This window comes from Ammospiza caudacuta, chromosome 20 (assembly GCF_027887145.1).
Source record: "Ammospiza caudacuta isolate bAmmCau1 chromosome 20, bAmmCau1.pri, whole genome shotgun sequence".
NCBI lineage: Eukaryota > Metazoa > Chordata > Aves > Passeriformes > Passerellidae > Ammospiza > Ammospiza caudacuta.
The window spans coordinates 9,383,307-9,406,153 of NC_080612.1; the positions used below are offsets into that span (position 1 = coordinate 9,383,307).

A 22,847-nucleotide genomic window follows, 5' to 3' on the forward strand; every position below is an offset into this window, starting at 1 on the left:
CGCCCACCGCGTCGCAGCGGCCGCCCCCGGGGGCCATCTTGGGTGTGGCGGAGCGGGTTCATGAGGGGGGCAGAGCCGTGAGCGGAGGGACAGGGCGGGCTGCGCGCCGTGGTGGTTTGGTTTAGATAAAAAACGTGGTTTAAAGTAGCGCAGGTTAGCTGGGGAAGGGGCGCTTTGTCACTGTCACAGTGGAGGGGTAGCGACCGGGGAGTGCTGAGGACAGGGAGCACCTCCAGTGTGAGGGCGAAGTCCAGGTCGCGGTCCTGCCCCGTCCCTGAGAGCCCGCAGGGCGGCACCGGGAGCCGTGAGGGGCTCGGGCGGCAGCGGGAGCCGTGAGGGGCTCGGCCGTGAGGGGCTCGGGCAGCACCGGGGACCGTGAGGGGCTCAGCTTGGTGGGTGTTGTTCCGCCTGTGACAAGGTGACAGCCATCCATCCCCTCATGGCCGCGGCGGGCGGGCCCGGGCCCACCTGTGTGCTCGGCATTGACCTGGGCACGACGTCGGTGAAGGCAGCGCTGGTGACAGGGACAGAGCGAGGGCTGGCGCTGGCACAGAGCTGCTCCAGGGAGACGCAGGCACACAGCGATAGCCCCGGAGCTGCAGCGCAGGTAAGGGCTCAACTGCCCTGCAATTTCCCTCAGGGAGTGCTGAGGGACGTTGCAGGACACCGGCCTTGCCTTGCAGTGCTTGGGTAGTTTGGTTCATTGGGCAGAGTGCAGTGGATTGTTTCCTGGATTGTTTTGGTGCCCAGATTGGCAGCATGCCTCTGGGTATCAAAAAGCAGAATTAAAGCACCCTCTGCTCACCGTTCAAGTAAGTCAAGCAGAGCTGCTTGACTTAAGAAGGACCCAGGTTTTGAAAAATTGCCTAAAACACTATAAAACTATTCTCCCATGAGCCACCACCTTATCTTTGACACTCCCAGTAAGCAAACAGCAACCATTTGCCAACTGGAAGGGAATTTTATTTTACACTTAAGTGTGAGGTGGAATTATAACTGGAAACTCCCTGTGGAAATAACCAGGAAGAAGTGTTCCTGTTAAAGCTCTTTGCATCCATTGTGCTGGTCAATCTAAAAAAAGGATTAATCAGAATCATAAAATACGTGCACTGTTTCTGATACCAAGGATACCAAACAGGCCAACCCTCCTCCTGCCAGTTTATGCTGCCTAAAGTACCTATGCACAAAGTTCACATTTATTTGTAGACTCTGTTGCAATAGTTTTGTAAACATCACACTGGTCTGTCACAAAGTAACCTGAACCCTTGAAAGTGTGAAAGCTTCTGGGGAACTGATGGGTCAGTTTGCTGGGTGGTTCTAGGAATAGAATGTCCAGAAATTGAATATCGGCATCATCAAAATCATCAGTGAGTAAACAGGGAGGAGCTTTAGGAGAAGGCAGGGGAGACTGCCAGAACACATGGATTTGTCTCTTTGTTAGGAAAATGAAGAGCAATAGAGAAGGTGAAATAATGAAAACTTGCAGTCAGTGGTCATGGATTTTTATAAGGTTAAGGTTGAGTGTGGTTATTTAGGAAATTAAAAATCATTTGGCCTTCAGTTTAAGAGGCGCAACTTGGTAGTATTGATTTTTAGTTTTTGTGGGTTTGTGGGATTTTTTTTCAATTTTTCTTTTCTTTTTTTGTTAGAGTTTAGTAACATAAGAAATATTATAGCTAATAAATGCTATTAAACTAAATGAATTCTGTCCTTCCCTTCTGACTAAAGCAGCCTTGTTTAATAAATACACTGAGTGAATCCTAATGGCTTCATGCTCAGGATAATGCTTTGTGATTGCAGGGAATGGAGCAGGATGTCCAGAAAATCATAAGAGCACTGAATGAATGCCTTGCTGCTCTGCCTCAGCAGCAGCTTCAGCAAGTCACCCACATTGGGATCTCTGGACAAATGCATGGGGTTGTGTTTTGGAAAAGTGATAAAGGTAACATTCATTCTTTAACATTCCTGCTCAGTGTATTACAATGCAGAAAATCAAATTGTTAACAGGGAAGTGATTCTGTGATTAAATTATTGCATCACATCTTCTCTAAAAGAGAATTAACAGAAGATCTCTTATGGAAATTTTTGGTTTTTTAACTGAAATTTCAACTACTCACTATAGTTAAAGGATTTAGCCTAATGATATCCCTGCAGATTCAGCACAATTATTAATATAAAGGAGGAATAGCATATTTGTGCCTTGTTAATTGTTTCTCCATCACTTGCTATCTGCTGCCCTTTGAAAGAACTTCTGCATCCCATGAATAACTTGCAGGGGAATTTTATTCACCTCACAAACCCCTTACCTAGATGCTGTCCAGCATCTCAATAACTCTGGTTTTTCCCAAAATCCCAAGGCTTTTTTTCCTAGCCAGTCATGCATTAATGTCATCTTGCATTCATTTTGTTGCTTATGCTTCTGTCAGTAGGAGCTGGAAAGAGCTGTGGTCAGGATTGTGGATGCTCAGCTGCTTGCCAAGGCCTCAGAGACAAATCAGCTGCAGTGAGGTAGTCATGTGGGGCTTGGTTGTGCAAATACCCAGATAATCCTTGTGACAGGGAGGAGATTTGAAGAATCCAGGCCTTGGACTGCCAGCCCTGTGAGACAGGGATGGATTTTCCTCTTGGCTAATGCCTTATAGACCTTCTGAAGTCTAAGGCTTCCAGAGAGTGCGTCCATTTCTTCTTTTCACTTAACCCTGTAATCTGCTCATTTGGATAATTATACAAGTCTTATTAACAGGAGTTATGCAGATGAAGTAAAGATGTATTGTAAACCACAGAGCAGATTTCCCAAAAGTGCTGGTCACTGCCTCTCAGAAGTTGTCAGAGTCTTAATTGCTTGAGGAGGCACTGTGCTATTCATTACTGGCTGTAATTTTACATTAAATACTAAAAATTATCAGAAAGAAAGAAGTCCAAGGGCTGATGGACTGGAGGAGCTGTTGTTGCTTTCCAGATGTCCCAGGAGCTGCATAACAAAGCCTTGTGTATTCACAGGCACAGATTCTTATGTCATATTGGTAAATATTTTATGTCCTAAAGCCACATGCCACTTTAGTTTCATTTCTATCAAGTGAAAGAGGGTGTTTGCTCTCATTTGTTTTGAGTGGACTAAGTGAATCCAGGACCTTTGGGACACAAATAAAAATTTTAATAGCGTCCTTTAGGGTTAGATTATGACTAATAATATTTCTTAGAATCCATTTAAAATGAGAAAAGCAAGCCAATTGGAAATTCAGTTCAAACAGATTTGATAGAACAGGGAATTGAGGAAACAAGAAAAAATGTTTTATTTTGCATGTTTCTCATGGCACCTCCCAGCCTCCAGGGCTGCTTTTTGCTGTATGAGTTCCAAGCCCTGTATCCAACACAAGAATTAAATTTTTAGCTATACTTGTGTGAGTCAGGAAGCTGAGTATTTTCTCTTGGCTCTCTGCTCTGTGGCCAAAACCCAGAGTTTGCCTCAGCTGCAGAGTGAGTGACCTGCCCTGTCCCTGATGGCCTGGGAGGGGTCAGAGCTGGGCCCTGGAATGTGCAGGCAAACAGAGCTTGAGCCCAGCTCTCCTCTTCAATGGAAGAGTGGGGAAGTTTTCTCAAAGGTGTGGTGTTCTCTGCTCAGAAGGAATGTGCTGGGCTGGGAAACTGAATTAAACACTGAATTAAACCCTGTCCTACCTTTGTTGTGTAGTGCATGTGGATTTTACTCTTAAGCACTTTCACATACTCTCAGATGCAGGTTTCTTGTTGCTTGGGCTCCAGAGGTGATGCAGCTTTGTGCTGCCCATCCTGGGCAGTCCATTACTGAGGCAGAATTCTCCAGGTGGTGGTTTAAAGAAAAAAACCCAGCTGAGGTTTTTATGTGAGAGCTCACCTCCCATAGCAGGCTGTGGTTGGGTTTTTTTGAGGCTCACCTGGTATTTAAGTTGTATCTTTAATATCTCCCTTCAAGAGAAGGAAGGTTTTGGATAGCATTCTCTGTGCTACAAAGGATAATTTGCATTATGATGTTATCTAGGGCTGGAAATTAAGACTAATTTCATTACAGTCTCTTCTGGCTTTGTTTCTGATATATTTAACAAATTCTCAGGTGTGTCCAGGAATGAGGAATGCCAGGCAGGCTGTGCTGCAGGAGTCACTGGATTTCTTGGATTCTGTTTTGTTTTCAGGGTGCAGGTGGTCAGAGGGTGGCCCAGGCCCTGCCTTTGAGGCAGACAGGGTCAGCCACCTGGTCACCTGGCAGGATGGGCGCTGCAGCCCCACCTTCCTCTCCTCCCTTCCTCTGCCTCAGTCACACGTGAGCCTGGCTACAGGATTTGGATGTGCCACAATCTTCTGGTGCTCAAAGAACAGGTACATTGCTGCTCCAAAGGCTGCTCTCATTTTGAGTTGATGTGACAATTAGTATTCTTGTAGCATGTTAGTGCTGCTACAGCTGAGGGCTGTGCTTCTCTGTAATCACAATCTTAATTAAGTAGTCAAAGAATATTTAAAATGGCAGTATTTAATATAAACTATGTGCAATTAAGCATGTAGGAGTCTCTGACCTTGTAAAAATACTACATATCACTAATAAAAGGATGGTTTTTGCCATATAGGAACAGAAGCTTTAAAGTATCATAGCAATAGAATAATTCTGGTCTGTACCATGGCTCAGAGCAGCTCTGCTACTGCAGTTTGAACACTGTCATTTTGCCTTGTGCTGCTTTGTGGAAAGTACAGACATGCCTAAAACAGTAACAGAGTTGCTTGGTCTGGTTGCTGCCAGATGCCAAAACAGAGTCTCTAAATGAATTTCAGTTCCTTCCTTCCTCAGACACTGAGACAGATCGTCATGGGGTGACACAAATGCTCTGCTTTGTTGTGGTGTGTTTGCAGAGGATATAATTTTTCACTTATGATTTGGCATCAGCAAGATTTGCTCTTCAGTTTCATTTTTCTCAAAGAGCCAGTCTCTTCCTTTGCAATGAGTTCAGGTTCAATAAATGGGGAAATTTTATTAGATCTTGGTTTTTTTCACTGTGTGTCCAGCAAATCTATGGAGCATGGTGTGATCTTTAGAGCTGCCTAAGTCATGAGCCCAGCTGCTTTGTTTTGCTTCACATTTGGTACATTTCCATTCATATCATTTGTGGATCTAGAGCAAGTGGGAATTTACCTATTTTTCAGTAATACTCTGGGATCAACAAAGTATTATGTATTTCACACAAACAATTACTACTTTCCTGTTAATTTTTTCCATGCTGTGCTTTTGAGCCTTGACAACCCATTCCTTAAAGCTGCCCTCTCTCCATCTTCCATCTGCAGATAAGTATTGCTGCAGCTTGGATAACAAATTCCATTTAAAAAAAACCAAACCAAAACAATAAAATTCAGGTTGATCACTGAGGTGGCTGTGTGATATTTTAATGGACCCACATGTCTGAAGTTCCCCCAACAATGAAAATTGTCTTCTCTCACTGCCTTAAAGCAAAACCCCCTCTTTTTAAATTTTTTTTTTCAAATATCTTGTTTAAAAGTCCAGATTTTCTGAAGGCTTATGATGCAGCTGGCACCATCCAGGACTATGTGGTGGCCATGCTGTGTGACCTGAAGAAGCCACTGATGTCTGTCCAGAATGCTGCCAGCTGGGGATATTTTAACTGCAGGAGCAAGAGCTGGAATACTGACATGTAAGTGCTGAGCCATTCAGTGGGGTTTGTGCACTGCTTGTGTCAGCAGTGTGAGCCCCTCTTTGGGCCCTGACTGTTGATGTGCTGCAGATAAAAAGGGATTGAAAGTTATTCCTAATTAATTGTGGCCTGTACTGAGGAGCTATTGAGAATTTGCTCTATTTAATCTGATAAAATCTGGTCCAAAATCTACACACAGCAGAGCTGAGAGATTTATCAGTGATTCCAAGCTGTTCTCTCCCTTTCTGTGGTGGGGTGGGATGGACAAGTGCAGCCACAGTGTTACCTGTGCCATGGTAAACAGTTACCACTCTAGTTCTTTGAGCTGAGCTTCATAATTTCTAAGATTTACTTATGATAATACTTAAGAGCTATTAAGCTACAGGAAATCTTAGAAAGAATCAGTTTATTTATTTACTTATTTATTTTAATGATTTGCTCTTTCAGGGCTGAGTGCTAAGGCCTTATATATTGCAGGGCTTAGGTTAGGCCAGGACTCCAAGGTGAAAGATCTCCTCATCAAGGTATGAAAGAGTGACAGAAATTTGCATTTTGCTGACTGAACTGAACTGTTACTAATGTGGTGGTGTTGCTGTAGCACCTGCAGCTGATTATGTAAGGAGTTTGTTGGACTTAACTCTTTGTGATTTTGTTGTGAACTACTAATTGCATGACAACTGAAGTTTTGACATTTAGCTGCATTTTTTGCTGATTTTGTGATTGTCCCTTCACCCTGGACCTGCTTGTCCATATGACATCAGAAGGTTAAACTGAACATGCAGTGTATAATCTCAGGTGCTCAGATTGCATAGAAAGGAAAACAATTTGTTCTTCCAGACTGGTTTACCCAGCCCAATGCTGCCCCAGTCCAAGACCAAGCTTTCTAAACTGGTGAAAGCATCCATAAATGCAGCAGCCACAAATGTGTGGCCAGGTTCATCTGTGACTTCAAAGAGTTTTTTGTAGTAATGCCACACATTCCCCAAATGCTTTATTCCAATAATGTTGCTCTGCTTCCAGACTGAAAAAATCTGGCTTTCCTGTGCACTTGCTTCCAGAGGTGGGAGACCCTGGCAGTGTTGCAGGCAGGACAACCTGTGCATGGCATGGAATACCCAAAGGAGCAAAAGTGGGAATTGCCCTGGGAGATTTCCAGTGCTCTGTTTATTCCTGTCTGACTGAGAGGACTGATGCAGGTATGGTCATTTTGGTATCTGATTTGTTTTTCTCATTGTTCTCCTTCAGGGTAGCTTAGTAAAACACTGATTGTTTTATTTTTTCCTCTTTTTTTTTTTGGGTGTGTTTCAGTTCTTAATATCAGCACCTCTGCTCAGCTGACCATCTCAATGCCCCTGGGTTTCCAGCCTCCAGAGGCACCAGATCCTTCCTCAGCTGTCACTTATTTTCCCTACTTCAATGGTGACTACTTGGCAGTGGCAGCATCACTCAATGGAGGCAATGTGCTTGCAACATTTGTGGGAATGGTGGCACAGTGGGCACAAGAGCTGGGTAAGTCATTTCAAGGAGAGTTGAAGCACAAAACTGGGATTGATCATCAAGGTAAAAGGAAGCTGAAGCAAAGGGACAAGCCTGGAGCTGTTCCATCATGCCATAAAGGGAACAAGGATGGAATTCCTGGGTCGTGCTTCCCAGATCTCTGGAATTTCCTGCTGAAGCTTTTGAACATGCTGGGACAGTCATGCTTGGACTCCACATTCATATTCCCTCTAGGCCTTCTTTTGTTTCAAGCACAGAGTTATTTTGTGCCAGTTGATTTTCAAAAGGCAAGGCTGGCAGATTTGAGGACAGCAGCCTGTAATTTTATGTGACTGCAGTCCAAAGGAGTCCTCTTGGTGCATATTTTGCAGCACTAATGGATTTTAAGACTCAAACTCATGGAATATCTTTTAAGAGCTTTAAGCATGGCATTGACAGGTTTTTTTAATAATCTCTTGAGTTTTGCACTACAGAAATCAGCTCTGAAATTGTTCTTTCAGTAAGTACTCGAGGTGAATGTTGCATTCACGTGGAATCCAGCCACTGAAGCTGAACCCTGCTGTCAGTCCCTTTAAAGAGATTGTTTTGTGGGACAGTACAGGCAATGAGGAGTAGCTGTTGTTGTCAGGACAGGCAGTTGCTGTAATCAGAAAAAAGTTTCTGCTATTGCACATTCTGGGTACAATTGGATGGGAGAATTATGGTTCATAAACTTGGACACACAGTTACCTTTGAAAAAGATATCCAATATTGTGCTGAACAGGTGCATCAGTGTCTGTTGTAACTGTTCACATGTAAGATACACCAGACCCTTTCAGATTGGTAACAAAATATTTCCCATCTGCAGGATTTCAGGGTCAGGAATCTGCCATCTACCCAAGGATAATCCAAGCAGCCTTGGCCCAAAAGCACAGCAAGCTCTCAATCCACCCAACCATCTTTGGAGAGAGACACCTTCCTGAGCTGCTGGCATCAGTGAGCAGCATTGGTGCCTCTGAGCTGTCCCTGGGCCATGTCACCAGAGCCCTGTGCCGTGGCCTCGTGGAGAACCTGAGCTCCATGTTCCCTGTGCAGCACCTGCAGGAGCTGGGGGTCAGCAGGGTCCTGGGCAGTGGCACTGCCCTTGCCAGGAACGAGGTGCTGAGGCAGGAAGTGGAGAGGATTTTTCCATTCCCTGTGGTTTATGGGAAGGATGTGGATGCTGCTGTGGGGGCAGCTATGGTGATGTTCCATAGTAAATAAAGTCATTATTTGGAATGGCCTGATGCAGCTTTCTGTTTTTTTCCTGACACTATAATGTTTGTTTGGGTTTTTTTTTAACTTTATTCCACATGCACTCTCACTGCTTCTCCTGGGTATGCTTCTCCTGGGTCTGCACATTTTGTTGCTCTGTCATTCCCATTTGTGAAATGAGGAGTAATTATCACATTAAATTTATCTGAGTGACTGGGAAAGATCCATTAACTTTCTACATAAAAAGACACTTCTTGTGAGGCTCATTTTCCTGGTAGGAAATCTGTTGGAAAGGGCTGGGAGAGATGAGCTACTGTCTGTAACTTGGTCTGATGCTTTTGTACACTCCCTTAAGATTTCCAAGTTTTATCCCCTATCTTATGCTCTTAGAAATTATTTCTTCTCCTAGTCTTTATTTTAATGTTAAAATATTTATACTTTCTGTCTACATGTACATTGCATTATTATAAATATATTTTTATCAGCAAGTCTGCTTTCATTTTTATTGAATAACAGGCAAGAGCTGATCATGCTGTTACATCAAAAGCTTTGCAGCATTTTGGATGCTCCTGAGGAGCTGCCTATTGGTAATCTATATTTATGCATTAATAAAGAGCCTTGTTACTCTGAGTACCACAGATGTGAGGAGTTTAATTAGTTTGCTATTAAATAGGTAAATACATAATTCTTTTATATATTCAAGGCAAGACCAGAGAGACAGCTACTTTTTACAAAACAAAAGGCTGATAATTTCATTGAATAATTTCATATTCTACTCAAAATCTCAGGAAGTTGGGGGGCTGCTCCCAGCCTAACAGCCTCTGGAAAAGCTGTTTCTCCAGACTAGTTTATGTCAAAAAGATCTTATATAAATGATATATTTAGCAATATATGACACAGCTCTGAATTTTTGATGGTGTTAGATCCATCCAGGGTTAGATAAGTTGGGGTTCTTTTTCCTCATAACATTAATATTTAGAGGCTGACTCTTATATACATATATACAAAATTTAAATAAAATATAGGAGAAACATGAAACAATGAAAAATCTTTAGGACTTACTGGTTCTTCCTCAACTTTGTTCTGAATTAGCTCCTTGTTAAAATATTTATCTTTAAATCAGCCACATGAGAAAGATTTTACAAAGTTTTGTAAATTGAATTGAAATTCAAGAATTGAAACTGTGACCCCACCAGAAACAGTTGCTGTCTGGTGATTTGGGTGCTTTTTTTCTTTTTCTTTTTTTTTCTTTTTTGCAAACTTGAGTGTATTTATGAAGAGGAAATCTGGAGAAGGATATCCATTACTAAATGCAATTAAAGGGGAGGGAAAAAAACCCAGCAACTTACTGCAATTCTTGTAAAGAGCTTTGCTAAACCTCCGGGAATAGAAGCCACTGATGCTTCTGGTTCCAGAATTGTTCTTAATTATCTTATTGCTCTATTCTCTGTTTTTCCAGTGAACTTCCCTTGGTTCTAAAAATCATCACATTTTGCAGACAAATGAAGTGGAGAAGCAAACTCTGAGGGCTTTGCAGTCCAGGTACCTTGGAGGAGGAATATCTGGCACCAAATTCCTGTAGATCAGTGGGTGTTCACTGAGATTGGACCATTTCTCAGAAGAGAGGATTTTTGTCAATATTTGTAAGTTCTGCATGTATATTTGAGTAGCATGGTTGGTTATTTTTAAACTCTGTTATTTGTGATGTGGCAAGGCATTCTAGCCAAAATATTTCCTTGTTCATTGGATCAAACTTCTGTGTACATGGATTTCAAGGAGATCAAGTATGTTGTGTATTTTTTAAACTAGATAATGCTTATTGGGGTTTTTTGATAATCCTTCCACAGATTTGTGAAGGTTTTTTCCCTTGCAAATTCCTACTCATGAGGAAATGCAGCTTTGTCTTCATTATCAAATATATTACCATGGTTTAGAAAGGAAAGCATGTATAATGTAGGTTTGAGCAATTGCCAGGGAGACAGGATTGAGCCTATTCTGCACATTTATATTTATTTTGTGGAAAATAATTGATTGTGTGTTCTGTAGCCACTCACTCATGTTTTTGGCTCAATCCACTTGAGTTTAACTAGACAAAAAATTAAAATTATACATGACTATATTCCCTCTGTATTTTTTCTATATTTTATAGATCTGTTTTTATTCCTTTTTCACTGTAGTAATAGTTCTTCTGTAATTTTAGTATCTTGTTCCAACTAGAAATATTTTTATTTCTTATTTATAGGACAATTCAGTAAGTAAGATATTATGTTATTTTTTCAGAGTGGTTCTAAGGAGACCAAGGACCTGAAAGGTGAGCAATTTAAATTGCAGTCATTAGCATTTTATCTGTGCTAAGACAGATTGTTTCCAGTAACCCTAAATGTGCAAGTTTGCAAATTGATGTTTTATTTATATGTATATTGTACAAAATGATAGAAAATGCAAATGACAAAATTTTCTTCCCTGTCCTGCTTTCACAGAAAAATGTGACCCTTGATGTAAACATGAATTATTCCCACAGAACTGAAAATCCAGCTTCAATGCATGTTTGCACACAACCCTCACAATATTTCTCTTGTGAAGAGAAACAACCTTGAAGTGTGTTCATGTTGTTTTCACCCTGACTGTACAGAGAAAATTACTGACCACCCTAATGTGGTTTATAATTTGAGGCTTTTTAAAGATTTAGTGACATTCCTGTGCTCAAAGCTGTAGGATTTCCAAGCACTGTGGGGTTTCAGAGCATGTCTCAAGCCAGCTGTGCAGCAGCTCAGATGTGATGTGTTCCTGTCTCCACTGCTGGAATTCCAGCCTATTTTCCATTCAGTGGCACGAGGACAATATTTGTCTGATTAAAACAGGTTGATAAGAAACCAAACAAAGAAAAGGCAACTTGTTTTACCTTCAGCAGTGTGTTATCTGTGAGGGTGGGGAGGCACAGGCTGCCCAGAGCAGCTGTGGCTGCCCCATCCCTGGGAGTATCCAAGGCCAGGCTGGACAGGGCTTGGAGCAACCTTGGATAGTGGAAGGTGTCCCTGGCCATGGCAGAGGGGTGGAATGAGATGAGCTTTAAGGTCTTTTCCCAGCCAAAGCATTCTCTGATTGGGTATTTATTGCTTGTGTCAGGTTCTGTGTGGTTGTGAATCAGACAAGATCAGCTGTGGTTGTTCTTATCAGTGGTAAGCTCTCCTCTGTGTTTCCGTGCCTCGTGGTTGGGGTGACAGTCACCTCTCAAGGATCACCCACTCCAGCTTCCATCAGGCACTGCCACAACTCTGGCAAAGCCCTTAAGGATCATTTTCCTGGGTGCAGGAAGCCCTCTGTGCTCAGCACCCCAGAGATCAGGTTAAGGCACAAGCAGGGCTTTTTTCACATCCCTGATAGAATCATGAGAATGGTTTGTGGCACAAACCAGTCAGAAAGTAGAGAAGAAAAGCAGAGATTTTGGGGGTTTGAGGTTGTTCAGGGTTTAGCAATGACTGGAGGATGAGGCAGTGGTTTTAGGCAGAGGTAGCTGAGGCTCAGCTCTGCAGGGAAATGGGCAGGAAGCTCTGGGATGCTCTGGTTTGCTTTCTGCATTCTGGAATGGGTGAGGGCAATGGGAACTGAAACAAATGGAATAAAGACTCTACTAAACTCTTCTGGCTGTGGGCACAGTGAGAACGTGTCCATCTGCCTCATTTCTGGGATGAGAGCAACCAATCCACTCCCTGCTGCTTGTGGAAAACATTCCTGGCCAAAAGGGGACTCGTGGCCCTGTACGTGCTGACCTGAGGTGTTTGTGTCCTTCCTCACAGCCTGCTGGCCCATCATGTCCTCCATCCTTGGGAAGATGAAGAAGTTTGGCAGTTTTGACACGGAGGAATCTGAAGTGACAGATGAACACACAGATGGGGAGGACTCTGTTCAGGAAGCCCCTGACAACACCCAGGGCCCACTGAGCTCCAGGGTGCACCCACCCAAAAGCAACATTTTTGCAAGACGGGGCCGCTTTGTGATGGGGGACAGTGACAAGGACATGGCTCCCATGGACTCCTTCTGCCAGATGGATCACCTGATGGCACCTTCTGTCATCAAATTCCACGTGAATTTGGAGAGGGGCAAACTTCACAAGTAAGTCTGCCTGGTGAGATTTGGTTGTGATGAGTAGTTTGACAGCTGCAGGCCATGGTTCTTAGCGCAGCATTTGTTCTCTCCACTTGAGCATGACCATTTTTTCAGTTTCACTGTTTTCTATGCCAAATTAAGGAATGTTGCAAATGAAAGTGACAATAACTGTTGTCTCTTGGCATCTCTAAAAATCTCAGTTTCCATGGATATTATGCCCAAAATTGGCAGTAGGCCTCAGTTCACTTGCTTGAGGCTGCTCAGTGAATGGACCTGGTTCAGAGTGAGAACAAGGGATTGCCTGGCTCCAGGCTTGCAGTTACACTGCCAAGCTTCAATGCCTCTTTGATCACTTGTTCTCAGCTTTTCAGCAACAGAATTGCAATTTTATCAGGAGAGTTGCTTGCAGACTTTGTTCTTTTAGTCTTTGCAGAGGTACCTATTCTGATCTGCAGCATTTACTACTTCACCTGAGCAAATGAAGAGCAGTGTTCTGGTAGTTGATAAAAAGCCTGCTAAATATCTGACTTTAGGTAACTGACATTTCCCCTTGTTAGGCTCCTGTCTACAGATTCCATCACAGGCTGCTCAGAAAAAGCTTTCAGATTTTATGACCGCAGAAGGATCTTTGATGCTGTAGCCCAAGGCAACACAAAGGACCTCAGTGACCTGCTACTCTACCTTAACAGAACCTTCAAGCATCTCACAGATGAGGAGTTCAAAGGTACCTTTTAGTGTCACATACCTTGAGTTGCCTTCTTCTTCTCCCAGTAGTGCTCCTGAGATGAAAATAAAAAAGATAATTATGTTCCATGTCTGCAGGAGGTCCTTTAATAGCCCTATTGATTGGGCAACCCATTGATTGGAAGGTTACAGGAGCTGAAATTTTCTGTGAAACACTAAATGAGGTTTCTTGTCTTTTGAAAAGAACCTCATTAATTCCTGCTTGCCTGGGTATAGGTGGTGGGTTTGTAATCACTTCTTTACACCTGCAATTTTTTGTTTTACAGAGCCTGAAACTGGCAAAACCTGTTTACTGAAAGCCATGCTGAATCTACATGATGGGAAAAATGATACCATTCCCTTGCTGCTGGATATTGCAAGGAAAACTGGAACTCTGAAGGAGTTTGTTAATGCAGAATATACTGACAACTACTACAAGGGTAAGGGAAGCAGCTGCTGCAGTGAATGCTTAGGTGCTCAGACTGAAATGGGGTCAGGCAGGGCTCTCAAAGTCTTGTGCATGAGGCCTTGTGCACACCAAAGTTCTGGTGTGTGATTGACAATCTGTGTATTTGTGCTGGGGCTGTGCCCTGTTAGGTGCAATATTCTGCCATTTTTTATATAGAGTGATTTAATGACTTGCATTTGCTGTTTGTGTGGTTTTTTTCCTGTTCAGCTGTAGAGCTTTCTAGCCTGCTGAGCTCTCAGTTCCAGCATCTTACATGGAGCTGAGGGAATTGCAGTGCTGAAAGCTCTCAGTCTGTACTAAATGCTGAGGATTTCTGTCTGATGGGTGTCTCTGCAGGCCAGACTGCTCTTCACATTGCCATCGAGAGGAGGAACATGTACCTGGTGAAGCTCCTGGTCCAGAATGGAGCAGATGTTCATGCCAGAGCCTGTGGGGAGTTCTTCAGGAAAATCAAAGGGAAATCTGGCTTTTATTTTGGTAGGAGTGAGCACAGTATGGTCTTTATTGATGGAGTTGTCCTAGCAGCATCCCAAGTGCAAGCTGTTAAATAATCCTGTTTATGTGGAGCTGGAGGCCCAGAAGTACCAGATGGGCTGTTCCACCTTTAGGCCAAACGTTTCCTCCCAAAGACTGAGCTTATAAAGAAACACAGTTGGTAGCTGATGGTGTTCAGTGTGAGCCTGGTGTCAGCTTTCCTTTGTTCTCTGAGCACTGTATCCTTTGTAACCTGCTCCTGTCCTGGCAGGGTTTTTTTAAGCAGCTGTGTTTCTGTGATGTAGTTAAACTAAAGAAAACCTATTTTAACAGCTATCACAAGAATTGGTGCTGTTCCAGACAGAAGAATTAATCTTTTCTCGTGGTGAAAGATGAAAATAATGTGATGTTTCTGTTTATGCACATCTGGTACTGGGCTTTCTGACCACTCTTTCCCATTGCTTGCCATAGGAGAGCTGCCTTTGTCCCTGGCTGCCTGCACCAACCAGCTCTGCATTGTGAAATTCCTCCTGGAGAATCCCTACCAGGCAGCCAACATTGCTGCTGAGGACTCCATGGGCAACATGGTCCTGCACACCCTGGTGGAGATTGCAGATAACACCAAGGATAACACCAAGTTTGTGACCAAGATGTACAATAACATATTGATCCTTGGTGCCAAAATTAATCCCATCCTCAAGCTGGAAGAACTCACCAACAAGAAAGGGCTGACTCCTCTAACTCTGGCAGCCAAAACAGGGAAGATAGGGGTAGGTGAACAGAGGTGTTTGACTGTCCCATTGCTGTGTCACATTATAGAGAGAACATATAAAACATTCAGGCAGAATGGATTTTAGGACTTTATTATTGAGGTCTTTTAGTTAAGAGGAACTGGCGCTGCAGTTTAACTGCACAGCCCTCAAAGGCTACAAAGAGTGAGTGTGTCTGTGCCCAGCTGGTTTATTCACACCCCACTGGTATGCAAGGCAGCCCCAGAGGAAACAGAAAGTGGATCTCTGATATCATCTGAACCACTGGAGCTCTTTTATTTCACACTGGCTGATGTAACTCATCTTCTGGCAGTCCCCATTCAAAGTGACTGCTCAGAGACGTGTAACATCTCTGCTTTTCTCTTGCAGTTTTGAAACAGATAATTCCAAGTTGTAAGAGGTGTTTGTATTTCCCATCTCCCGTCACACAGTGAGAAAATTACTGTGTTTATTTTAGACTGTGATCTCTGCAGTGCTCCAGTGGTTTGGCTTCAGCTCAGTTGAACTAGGGAGAAATGACCCTTCCTGTGTTGTGGAGAGACTGAGGAATGACAAGTCCATGAGCACTGAAACCTTGGTTGTATTGTTCTTTTGCAATTAGATTTTCGCTTACATCCTCAGACGGGAGATCAAAGACCCCGAGTGCAGACACTTGTCCAGGAAGTTCACTGAATGGGCCTATGGACCTGTCCACTCCTCTCTTTATGACCTGTCCTGTATAGACACCTGTGAGAAAAATTCAGTGCTGGAGATCCTTGCCTACAGCAGTGAGACACCAGTAAGTACTGCACCTCCTTTCCTGGGGAGAGCTTCATGTTCCACACAGAGCATCTTCTCCCTCATTTCCATAAAACAGCAACCTCCATCCTGAGCTTAAGGGAACTAGAGGGATCATTTGCTGAAGATTTACAGAATATGGGTTTTTTCAAAGTCCAGTATATTCTGGTCCTAACAAAATTCTTGTTTTGCTCCTGCACAGAACCGTCACGAGATGCTGCTGGTGGAGCCCCTTAACAGGCTGCTGCAGGACAAGTGGGACCGCTTTGTCAAGCACTTGTTTTACTTCAACTTCTTTGTCTACACCATGCACATCACCATCCTCACTGCAGCTGCTTACTACAGACCTGTACAGAAGAATGAAAAGGTACATTATCCTGTCCTGTGTCAGGGGAACCACCCACTGCAAGATATCCCAATTTGAATGCATGCCCTTAGCATCCAAATTTTCCCCTTTCCTAAAAGCAGGAGAGAGATTTGACCCTCCTTGCTTCCCACTCTTGCCCCCTTGCTGCAGCACATTGAGAAACTTAACCACCCCCTGTTCCCCCAGAAATGGAGTTGCTTCCAGCAACTGCAAGGCCAGCAGCTCAGCAGAACTATATCTACTTTTCTGTCTTCTACAGCCTCCCTTCACCTTTGGTTACAGCACTGGGGAATATTTTCGAGTAACTGGAGAGATCCTGAGTGTACTGGGAGGCCTCTATTTTTTTTTCAGAGGGGTAAGATATTTGAAAATTTTCCTTTTGCTGTTTGTGTAGGTGTAGGAGAGAATCAAACAAGCTTTTCCTATTAGTGAGCATTGGCTGCTTAGATAATCCATGTTTTAGTCAAGAGGTACAAATCATTTTCCTTGATTTGATGTTATTGGAAGGGTCCTCCATAGATCTTACACCAGTGCTGGTTTTGAGCTTGTGAGGTGTTTTATGGGTACCAGCTCCCTGATACAGGGGTCAGTGCTTAGTTAATTAATTCACAGGGGATATTAATATTTCCTTGATGCAAACCTGGTCTTTGTTCTCTTTTCAGATCCAATATTTCATGCAGAGGCGCCCATCACTGAGGACACTGATAGTTGATGGCTACAGTGAGGTTCTTTTGTAAGCTCCAATATCTTTGATTGCATTTCATTGTGTGGGATCTGTAGCTGAGGCTGAAGCCACCTGTGATAGGAGCTTTGCTATAATTCCCTGGGTCTTTAGAGTTTCCAGTGGATATCCTTGAACAGATGGGTCTGGATCAGTGACCTCCTGTGGAGGTAAAGCAAATTAAGTGTCTGAATGTTCAGTGTGTCATGCAGGAGTTAGGAATAGATTTCCAAGTGGGATTTACACATTGTTTATGCAGAAAGCCTCTCCAAGGCCCTTTCTCTTCCCAGCTGGACAATCCCTTGTTCTGTTCTCTCCCCCATGGGGCTGCTCTGTTCCCAGCACCTGTGGCCAGCTCAGCCCTCTGCACTCACACCACTCTTGTCTTCCAGCTTTGTCCACTCCCTGCTCCTGCTGAGCTCTGTGGTGCTCTACTTCTGTGGCCAGGAGCTCTACGTGGCTTCCATGGTGTTCTCCTTAGCCTTGGGCTGGGCCAACATGCTCTACTACACGCGGGGCTTCCAGCAGATGGGCATTTACTCGGTCATGATCGCCAAGGTCAGTGCAGGGAGCGCCTGAGGGGGCAGCAGAGCCTCACCGCAGGAGCTTCTGCAGCAGCCCCATTTCCAGGCCATGCCTGCCTCTCATATGACTCTGCTACCCTTTGTTATTATTTTCTGAGTGAAGTGATAAAATGTAAGTGATGTTAAACCCCCCCCCACCTGCTCTTCACCCATTTGTTTTATAGCAGTCTTGATAGGATGATGATTATTATTATTATTTTTATTACCTGCCATGCTTCAAAATAACTATAATTGGGTGGGCATGGATGCAAGGAGACTGAGAAAAGCCTCACCAGTCTCTCCAGTCTGCTCTGGTGGGAGATGGCCCAGCTTTCTACCAGCTGGAAATTTCTCCAGGTATAAATAAAATGTTGCCAGAGCAATTAGCCAAGAGGCAGTAGCTGGCTAATAAACCTCTCTGTGATGTAGCCAGCCAGCCCAAGAGGGGAAGAGAAGTGGAACTGCCTTTATGTGGCTTGTGCTCACAAAGAAGAAACTGTTCCCATGTGTATGTGTTGCATTTGTGTGTAAATTGTTGCATGGATAAGAGAAAAATGTTTTCTGTATTAAAGTTTATTATCTCAGCTGGATAATAATGCTTAATGCATGAACAGCCAGTTCAGAAAAAATGCATTCTTGAGCCAAAGCAATATTTTCTACCAGTTTTTGTTGCAGTTTACATTCAAGTTTTAAAATCTTTTTATCTGTTTCCATGCTACAGATGATCCTTAGGGATTTATGTCGCTTCATGTTTGTCTATCTTGTATTCCTCTTGGGATTTTCTACAGGTAATATTCTACTTGCAGTTACTTTTTTTTAGGTAAAAGAATCTCAGAAAATTTTATTTTTTAAGTTGCTTAGATGTTTTTGGTCACAACAAAAAACTAACAAATTAACCTAATTAATAGGAAAAATCTCTTTAGAATAACAATTATTTGTTGTCATTTCATACAGCTTTTCAAAGTTGCAAAGCTGAATAGAAAACCAGCCATCCTTTCCTATGTGGAGAAAACTGAGGCAGCACCTGCTAAGAGGGTGTCAGCTCTGGGGAATATTTTATAGGGCAATTTCCCTGGGGTCAATGTGCTGTGCAGGGAACGTGCGTTACCTCTCTGCTCCTTTTCACTGCTTGCAATGAAGTTATGATCTCAAACTGTGTTTCCATTGTGTGAATTCTCTTTTTGCCACAGCTGTGGTGACTTTGATTGAAGATGACAATGAGGGGCAGGAAACAAATATCTCTGACTATGCCAAGTGCTGCCACTTGAAACGGGGCCGCACCTCCTACAACAGCCTCTACTACACCTGCCTGGAGCTCTTCAAATTCACCATTGGCATGGGGGACCTGGAGTTCACAGAGAATTACAGGTTCAAATCTGTGTTTGTCATCCTGCTGGTGCTCTATGTCATCCTCACCTACATCCTCCTGCTCAACATGCTCATTGCACTGATGGGGGAAACTGTCAACAAAATTGCACAGGAGAGCAAGAGCATCTGGAAACTCCAGGTGTGTTGGTTCTGTCAGGCTGCTGTCCAAAAAAAAGGTGTGGGGAATCAGAAGAGATTTCAGAAAGAATCCTTAGGAGATGACATCTAAATAGCAGGTCACTGCTTCTTCCTGATTCACCTGAACAGCTCCTAAAAAAAGTGTATTAGCTCCTTTTCCATGTATATTTAATGTTTTGACTAAGCAGATATTGCCAGTGTTCCACAGATTTTCAGAATGTAAGAAAAGAAGTATTTTTTTAATTGGATTAAATTATTGGTCTTTGTATGATGGAAAATCCTGATCAGACTATGAAGGAAGAGATTATGCAAGGGGAAAACCAATCTTTACCAGAATCAGTTTTTGTTGGAGGTAAGAAAGGAACTTCACAGTTTTATTCTCAGGGCAGTAATTCAGCATTTTCAGTGACATATTAACAAAGGGTGATGCTGCAGAGTTACAGTGTCTGCTCTAAGATGTTGACAATGATAAAAACTTTCTTTTTCAAACAAAGAAAGAATTCAGGATTTGTTTGACTTTGACCAGCAGTCCCTCAGTGCTCTGCTTTCCTTTACCTGGCAGAGAGCCATCACAATCCTGGACATTGAGAACAGCTACTTGAACTGTCTGAGGCACTCGTTCCGCTCTGGGAAGCAAGTCCTGGTGGGGATCACCCCTGATGGCCAAGATGATTACAGATGGTGCTTCAGGTAACCTCTTTGTTTGTGTATCAAGCCAACAAGCTTTTGTAGACAAACAGCTTCAAGTATCTGGTGGTGGGAAGCAGAACTTTCCCCCTGGAGCACTCTGAAGAATAGTACACTAATAGTGTCTGCAATGGTCAGTTTAATCTGGGTTTTGGGTCAGATTGAGGCTTGAGAGGTGACATTTTGTGGTATAAACTGATCCTGGAGCTGTCTGGTGATCCTTAGAATAGATCTTGGGTTTGTTGTTGTCTCCCTAGGGTTGATGAAGTGAACTGGTCCACGTGGAACACTAATCTGGGCATCATCAACGAAGACCCTGGGTACTCCGGGGACCTCAGACGAAATCTCAGTTTCTCCATTAAGCCTGGCAGAGGTGAGGCTTTCAGGGACCCAAATCCTGCACTCTGGTGAAAGCAGCAGCATGGAGGGCAGTCAGTGCTTTGCACTTACTGATAATGCAGTGGCTGAGCTGATGGCATTTTCAGCCAGCACAAAAAGCAAAGGATGAAATGGGCTCACTTCTCACAGTTAGACTCTCTGGAGTAAAAGAGACTCAAAGCCCCAGCCCCAGAGTTTGGGAGCTCAGCATCCAGCACCAAAGCATTTCACTGTGCAGTCAGCACTTACCACCTGAAATATGGAAAACTTGTGGAACAGGATGGGGAAGAAAACCACAAAGTCATTTCTTCCTGTTTCTTTCTTCTTCTTTTAGCAGCTTCCTGTTCAAACCACTTGAATATTTTATTCTGTTTCTGTGGAGGGAAGAAAATTAACCATTCCTTTGCTTTTTAGTTTCAGGGAAACACTGGAAAACATTGGTTCCACTTCTAAAAGATGGAGAGAAGAGGAGAGAAGAGCCTCACAAGCCACCAGAAGAAGTCAAATTAAAACCTGTTTTGGAACCTTATTTTGAGGCAGAAGATTCTGAGGAGTTGAAAGAGTCAATTCCAAAGTCAGCCTAATTCTGATTGCTTGTGCTGGTCCTCACAAAAGGGACAATAGAGCACTTCATTTACAGGAACAGGGACTTCTGGAAAAAGGTCAGAGACTTAGGGAATTACCGTGTGCAAGGATTTATTTATTACACTAAGTGTGCTAAATAAACTATTTGTTGTTTAATCTCATGTCTTCATGGTTATTTTTTAATACAACCTTCTGTCTGTTTTTAGAATCTCTTGTATTAAAAAAATCTTTTTTGTGAGCATGCACAGGCCCTGATTTTGTGGCTTTGCTGCCTCAAAAACCAACCAACCAAATTATTATGACAGTGGAAAAGCACTCATAAAAGAGCAGTAAAAGTCACCAAGATGTTCCTGTGGGGAAACTTTCTTGGAAAGCAGATAAATAAATGGGGACATGGAAAGAATACAAAATCATTTTCTCATAACACAAGAACAAATACACTCTGAAATTTTAAAGGTTGAATAGTCAAAATCAATGAAATAAATGTTTCTTTTACGTTGCCTGAGTAAACTCCAGAAATTCACAGTTATTTTACTGAAGCTAAAAGCTTAACAAGATCCCAAATTTGACATTTATTTAGATAACAGATGAACTTTACACAAAGTAAGAGATTGTGGTTATAGACAATATATGTTTCAAAGGTCAGATGTATAACAATGTACAACAATAATAATCTTGAAATTAGAAAGTTTTTGTTCTTGATTTTGACAGCAACAGGGAAAAATCTGGTGCTGAAAATCCATCTGGCTGGATCTATAAAGAGAATAAGGAAAAATATCAGAGGGAAAATAGGCAGATGTTCTGAAAATACAGATGGGAGCCTTGGAAAGAGAGGAAAGAATAAGAGGAACTTTGGCATCTTCTTGAAAAGTGAGTGGGCATAGAGGAGCTAAGGACAAGAAAATTTGTTTTATTGACAGCTGGCCCCATATTTCAGTGCTGGGCCACAGTACAGCTGTGCTGGGCAAGAAAAGTAAATGGTTTTACCTTCTTTCCTTATATCCCTAAAGCACTTGGAGTAAACAGCCTTTAACAGAGAGCACACACAACTCCCTGAGTCAGCCAGGTGTTTAACCAGGGCCTGCAGCTGTTCCTGGGCTTTCACTGAAGTGCAGATCATTTTCATCAGTAAATCTTGTAATTTTGCTGCATTTACTAAAATCCTGGGACATCCCCTGCTTTGAAAGAGAAGCAGTCAGTGTGTTTGTGCACAGGCTGCCCTGTGAGATGAAATTTTGGGTTATGTGACATCATTTCTTTTACTGGAGTCAGGATTTCTCACCGTGGTACTTTCTCATGGGGCACTACAGAATATATTTCAAGGAAATCTCTAAACATCTAGCTGCTTTATTTGAAATAGTAGCACCATCTAGAGGACTAATAATTCTTGTTTCTCTGGTTAACATCACTCAGGACAAATGTAATTTTATTTTCACAGAGTCGTAGATATAAACAGAGAAAACTGACAAAGGATTTGAAAGAATTACTTGAAGGAAGTCAGAATTTGAACTGGAAATAATCAGAATTCAGTGTCTCTGGTGGACAAGGAAGCCACAGAAGATGTTTAAAGTAGGTGTATTCATTTTCATACCTCTAAACCCTTGGTAGCAGTCTCTAGGTACCACTCAAGGCTTCATTATGCTCCACTCTGAGCATGGCAAGAGACAATCCACATGTAAAACAAGCACAGCTGAGTAGGCCAGACAAGCTGAGACAGTGACATAATTTATTATTTAAACTACTAAGAATAAACATAAAAAGGAGCTGACCAGAAAAACACGGTTGGTTGTCTCCATGCTTTGTATGCCACAGCAAATTTATGCTTAGAGGGACACCAGGATTATGATATAGCTGGAATGCATTCATGAAATTTCTATTTTCCCTGGGAGGAATCCATTTTTCATAATTATCAGCCTGGGTAGAGACCTAATTCACTGCTTAAAATCCACCCTGATTTCCATCAAGAGCCAGTCCAGAAGGGTTGGTCACTGCCCTGGGTGAGCTGAACACATCCTATACCTCTGCCTTCCTGTCCTTCCTGCTCCAAAAGATCACCAAGACTGCAAAGGACTTCTTACAGCCAGAAAGGCTGAAATTCAGGCTGAAAACATACATCAGAATGATGCTGTGGTTTAGAATGTAAATGCCCTATATTTGTGGGATAGGGTGGTGCTGGTGGGGTTTTGGTTGCATTTCTAAAATCCCTTAATCTTCTCTGGGAAGCAAACAAATTTATCCCACTTTTCTAGAGGGAGTTATTACCAAACTCTCAGAATTTCCAGCTAAATCATCAGTTCCTGCAATGGGCACAGATTTAT

The 22,847-nt window shown here is 42.8% G+C and overlaps 2 protein-coding genes across 2 annotated transcripts; both read left to right on the forward strand.

The window, feature by feature from the left end:
* The first annotated feature begins 350 nt into the window (after positions 1–350).
* On the forward strand, positions 351–9,991 carry SHPK (sedoheptulokinase). Its single transcript, XM_058818014.1, has 8 exons — positions 351–607; positions 1,801–1,942; positions 4,170–4,353; positions 5,520–5,672; positions 6,693–6,868; positions 6,981–7,181; positions 8,017–8,403; positions 9,862–9,991. Exons 1-8 carry the CDS (start codon positions 440–442, stop codon positions 9,879–9,881), a joined length of 1,431 nt encoding a protein of 476 aa, XP_058673997.1. The 5' UTR covers positions 351–439; the 3' UTR covers positions 9,882–9,991.
* TRPV1 (transient receptor potential cation channel subfamily V member 1) lies at positions 9,944–20,560 on the forward strand. The gene is made up of 17 exons (XM_058818013.1): positions 9,944–10,045; positions 10,683–10,713; positions 12,200–12,515; positions 13,067–13,233; positions 13,520–13,672; positions 14,038–14,178; positions 14,647–14,945; positions 15,547–15,723; positions 15,925–16,081; positions 16,347–16,444; positions 16,752–16,822; positions 17,203–17,368; positions 18,095–18,161; positions 18,564–18,880; positions 19,442–19,569; positions 19,824–19,939; positions 20,359–20,560. The coding sequence occupies exons 3-17, from the start codon at positions 12,214–12,216 to the stop codon at positions 20,526–20,528; spliced, it is 2,529 nt and encodes an 842-aa protein (XP_058673996.1). The 5' UTR covers positions 9,944–10,045; positions 10,683–10,713; positions 12,200–12,213; the 3' UTR covers positions 20,529–20,560.
* Positions 20,561–22,847: the final 2,287 nt, after the last annotated feature.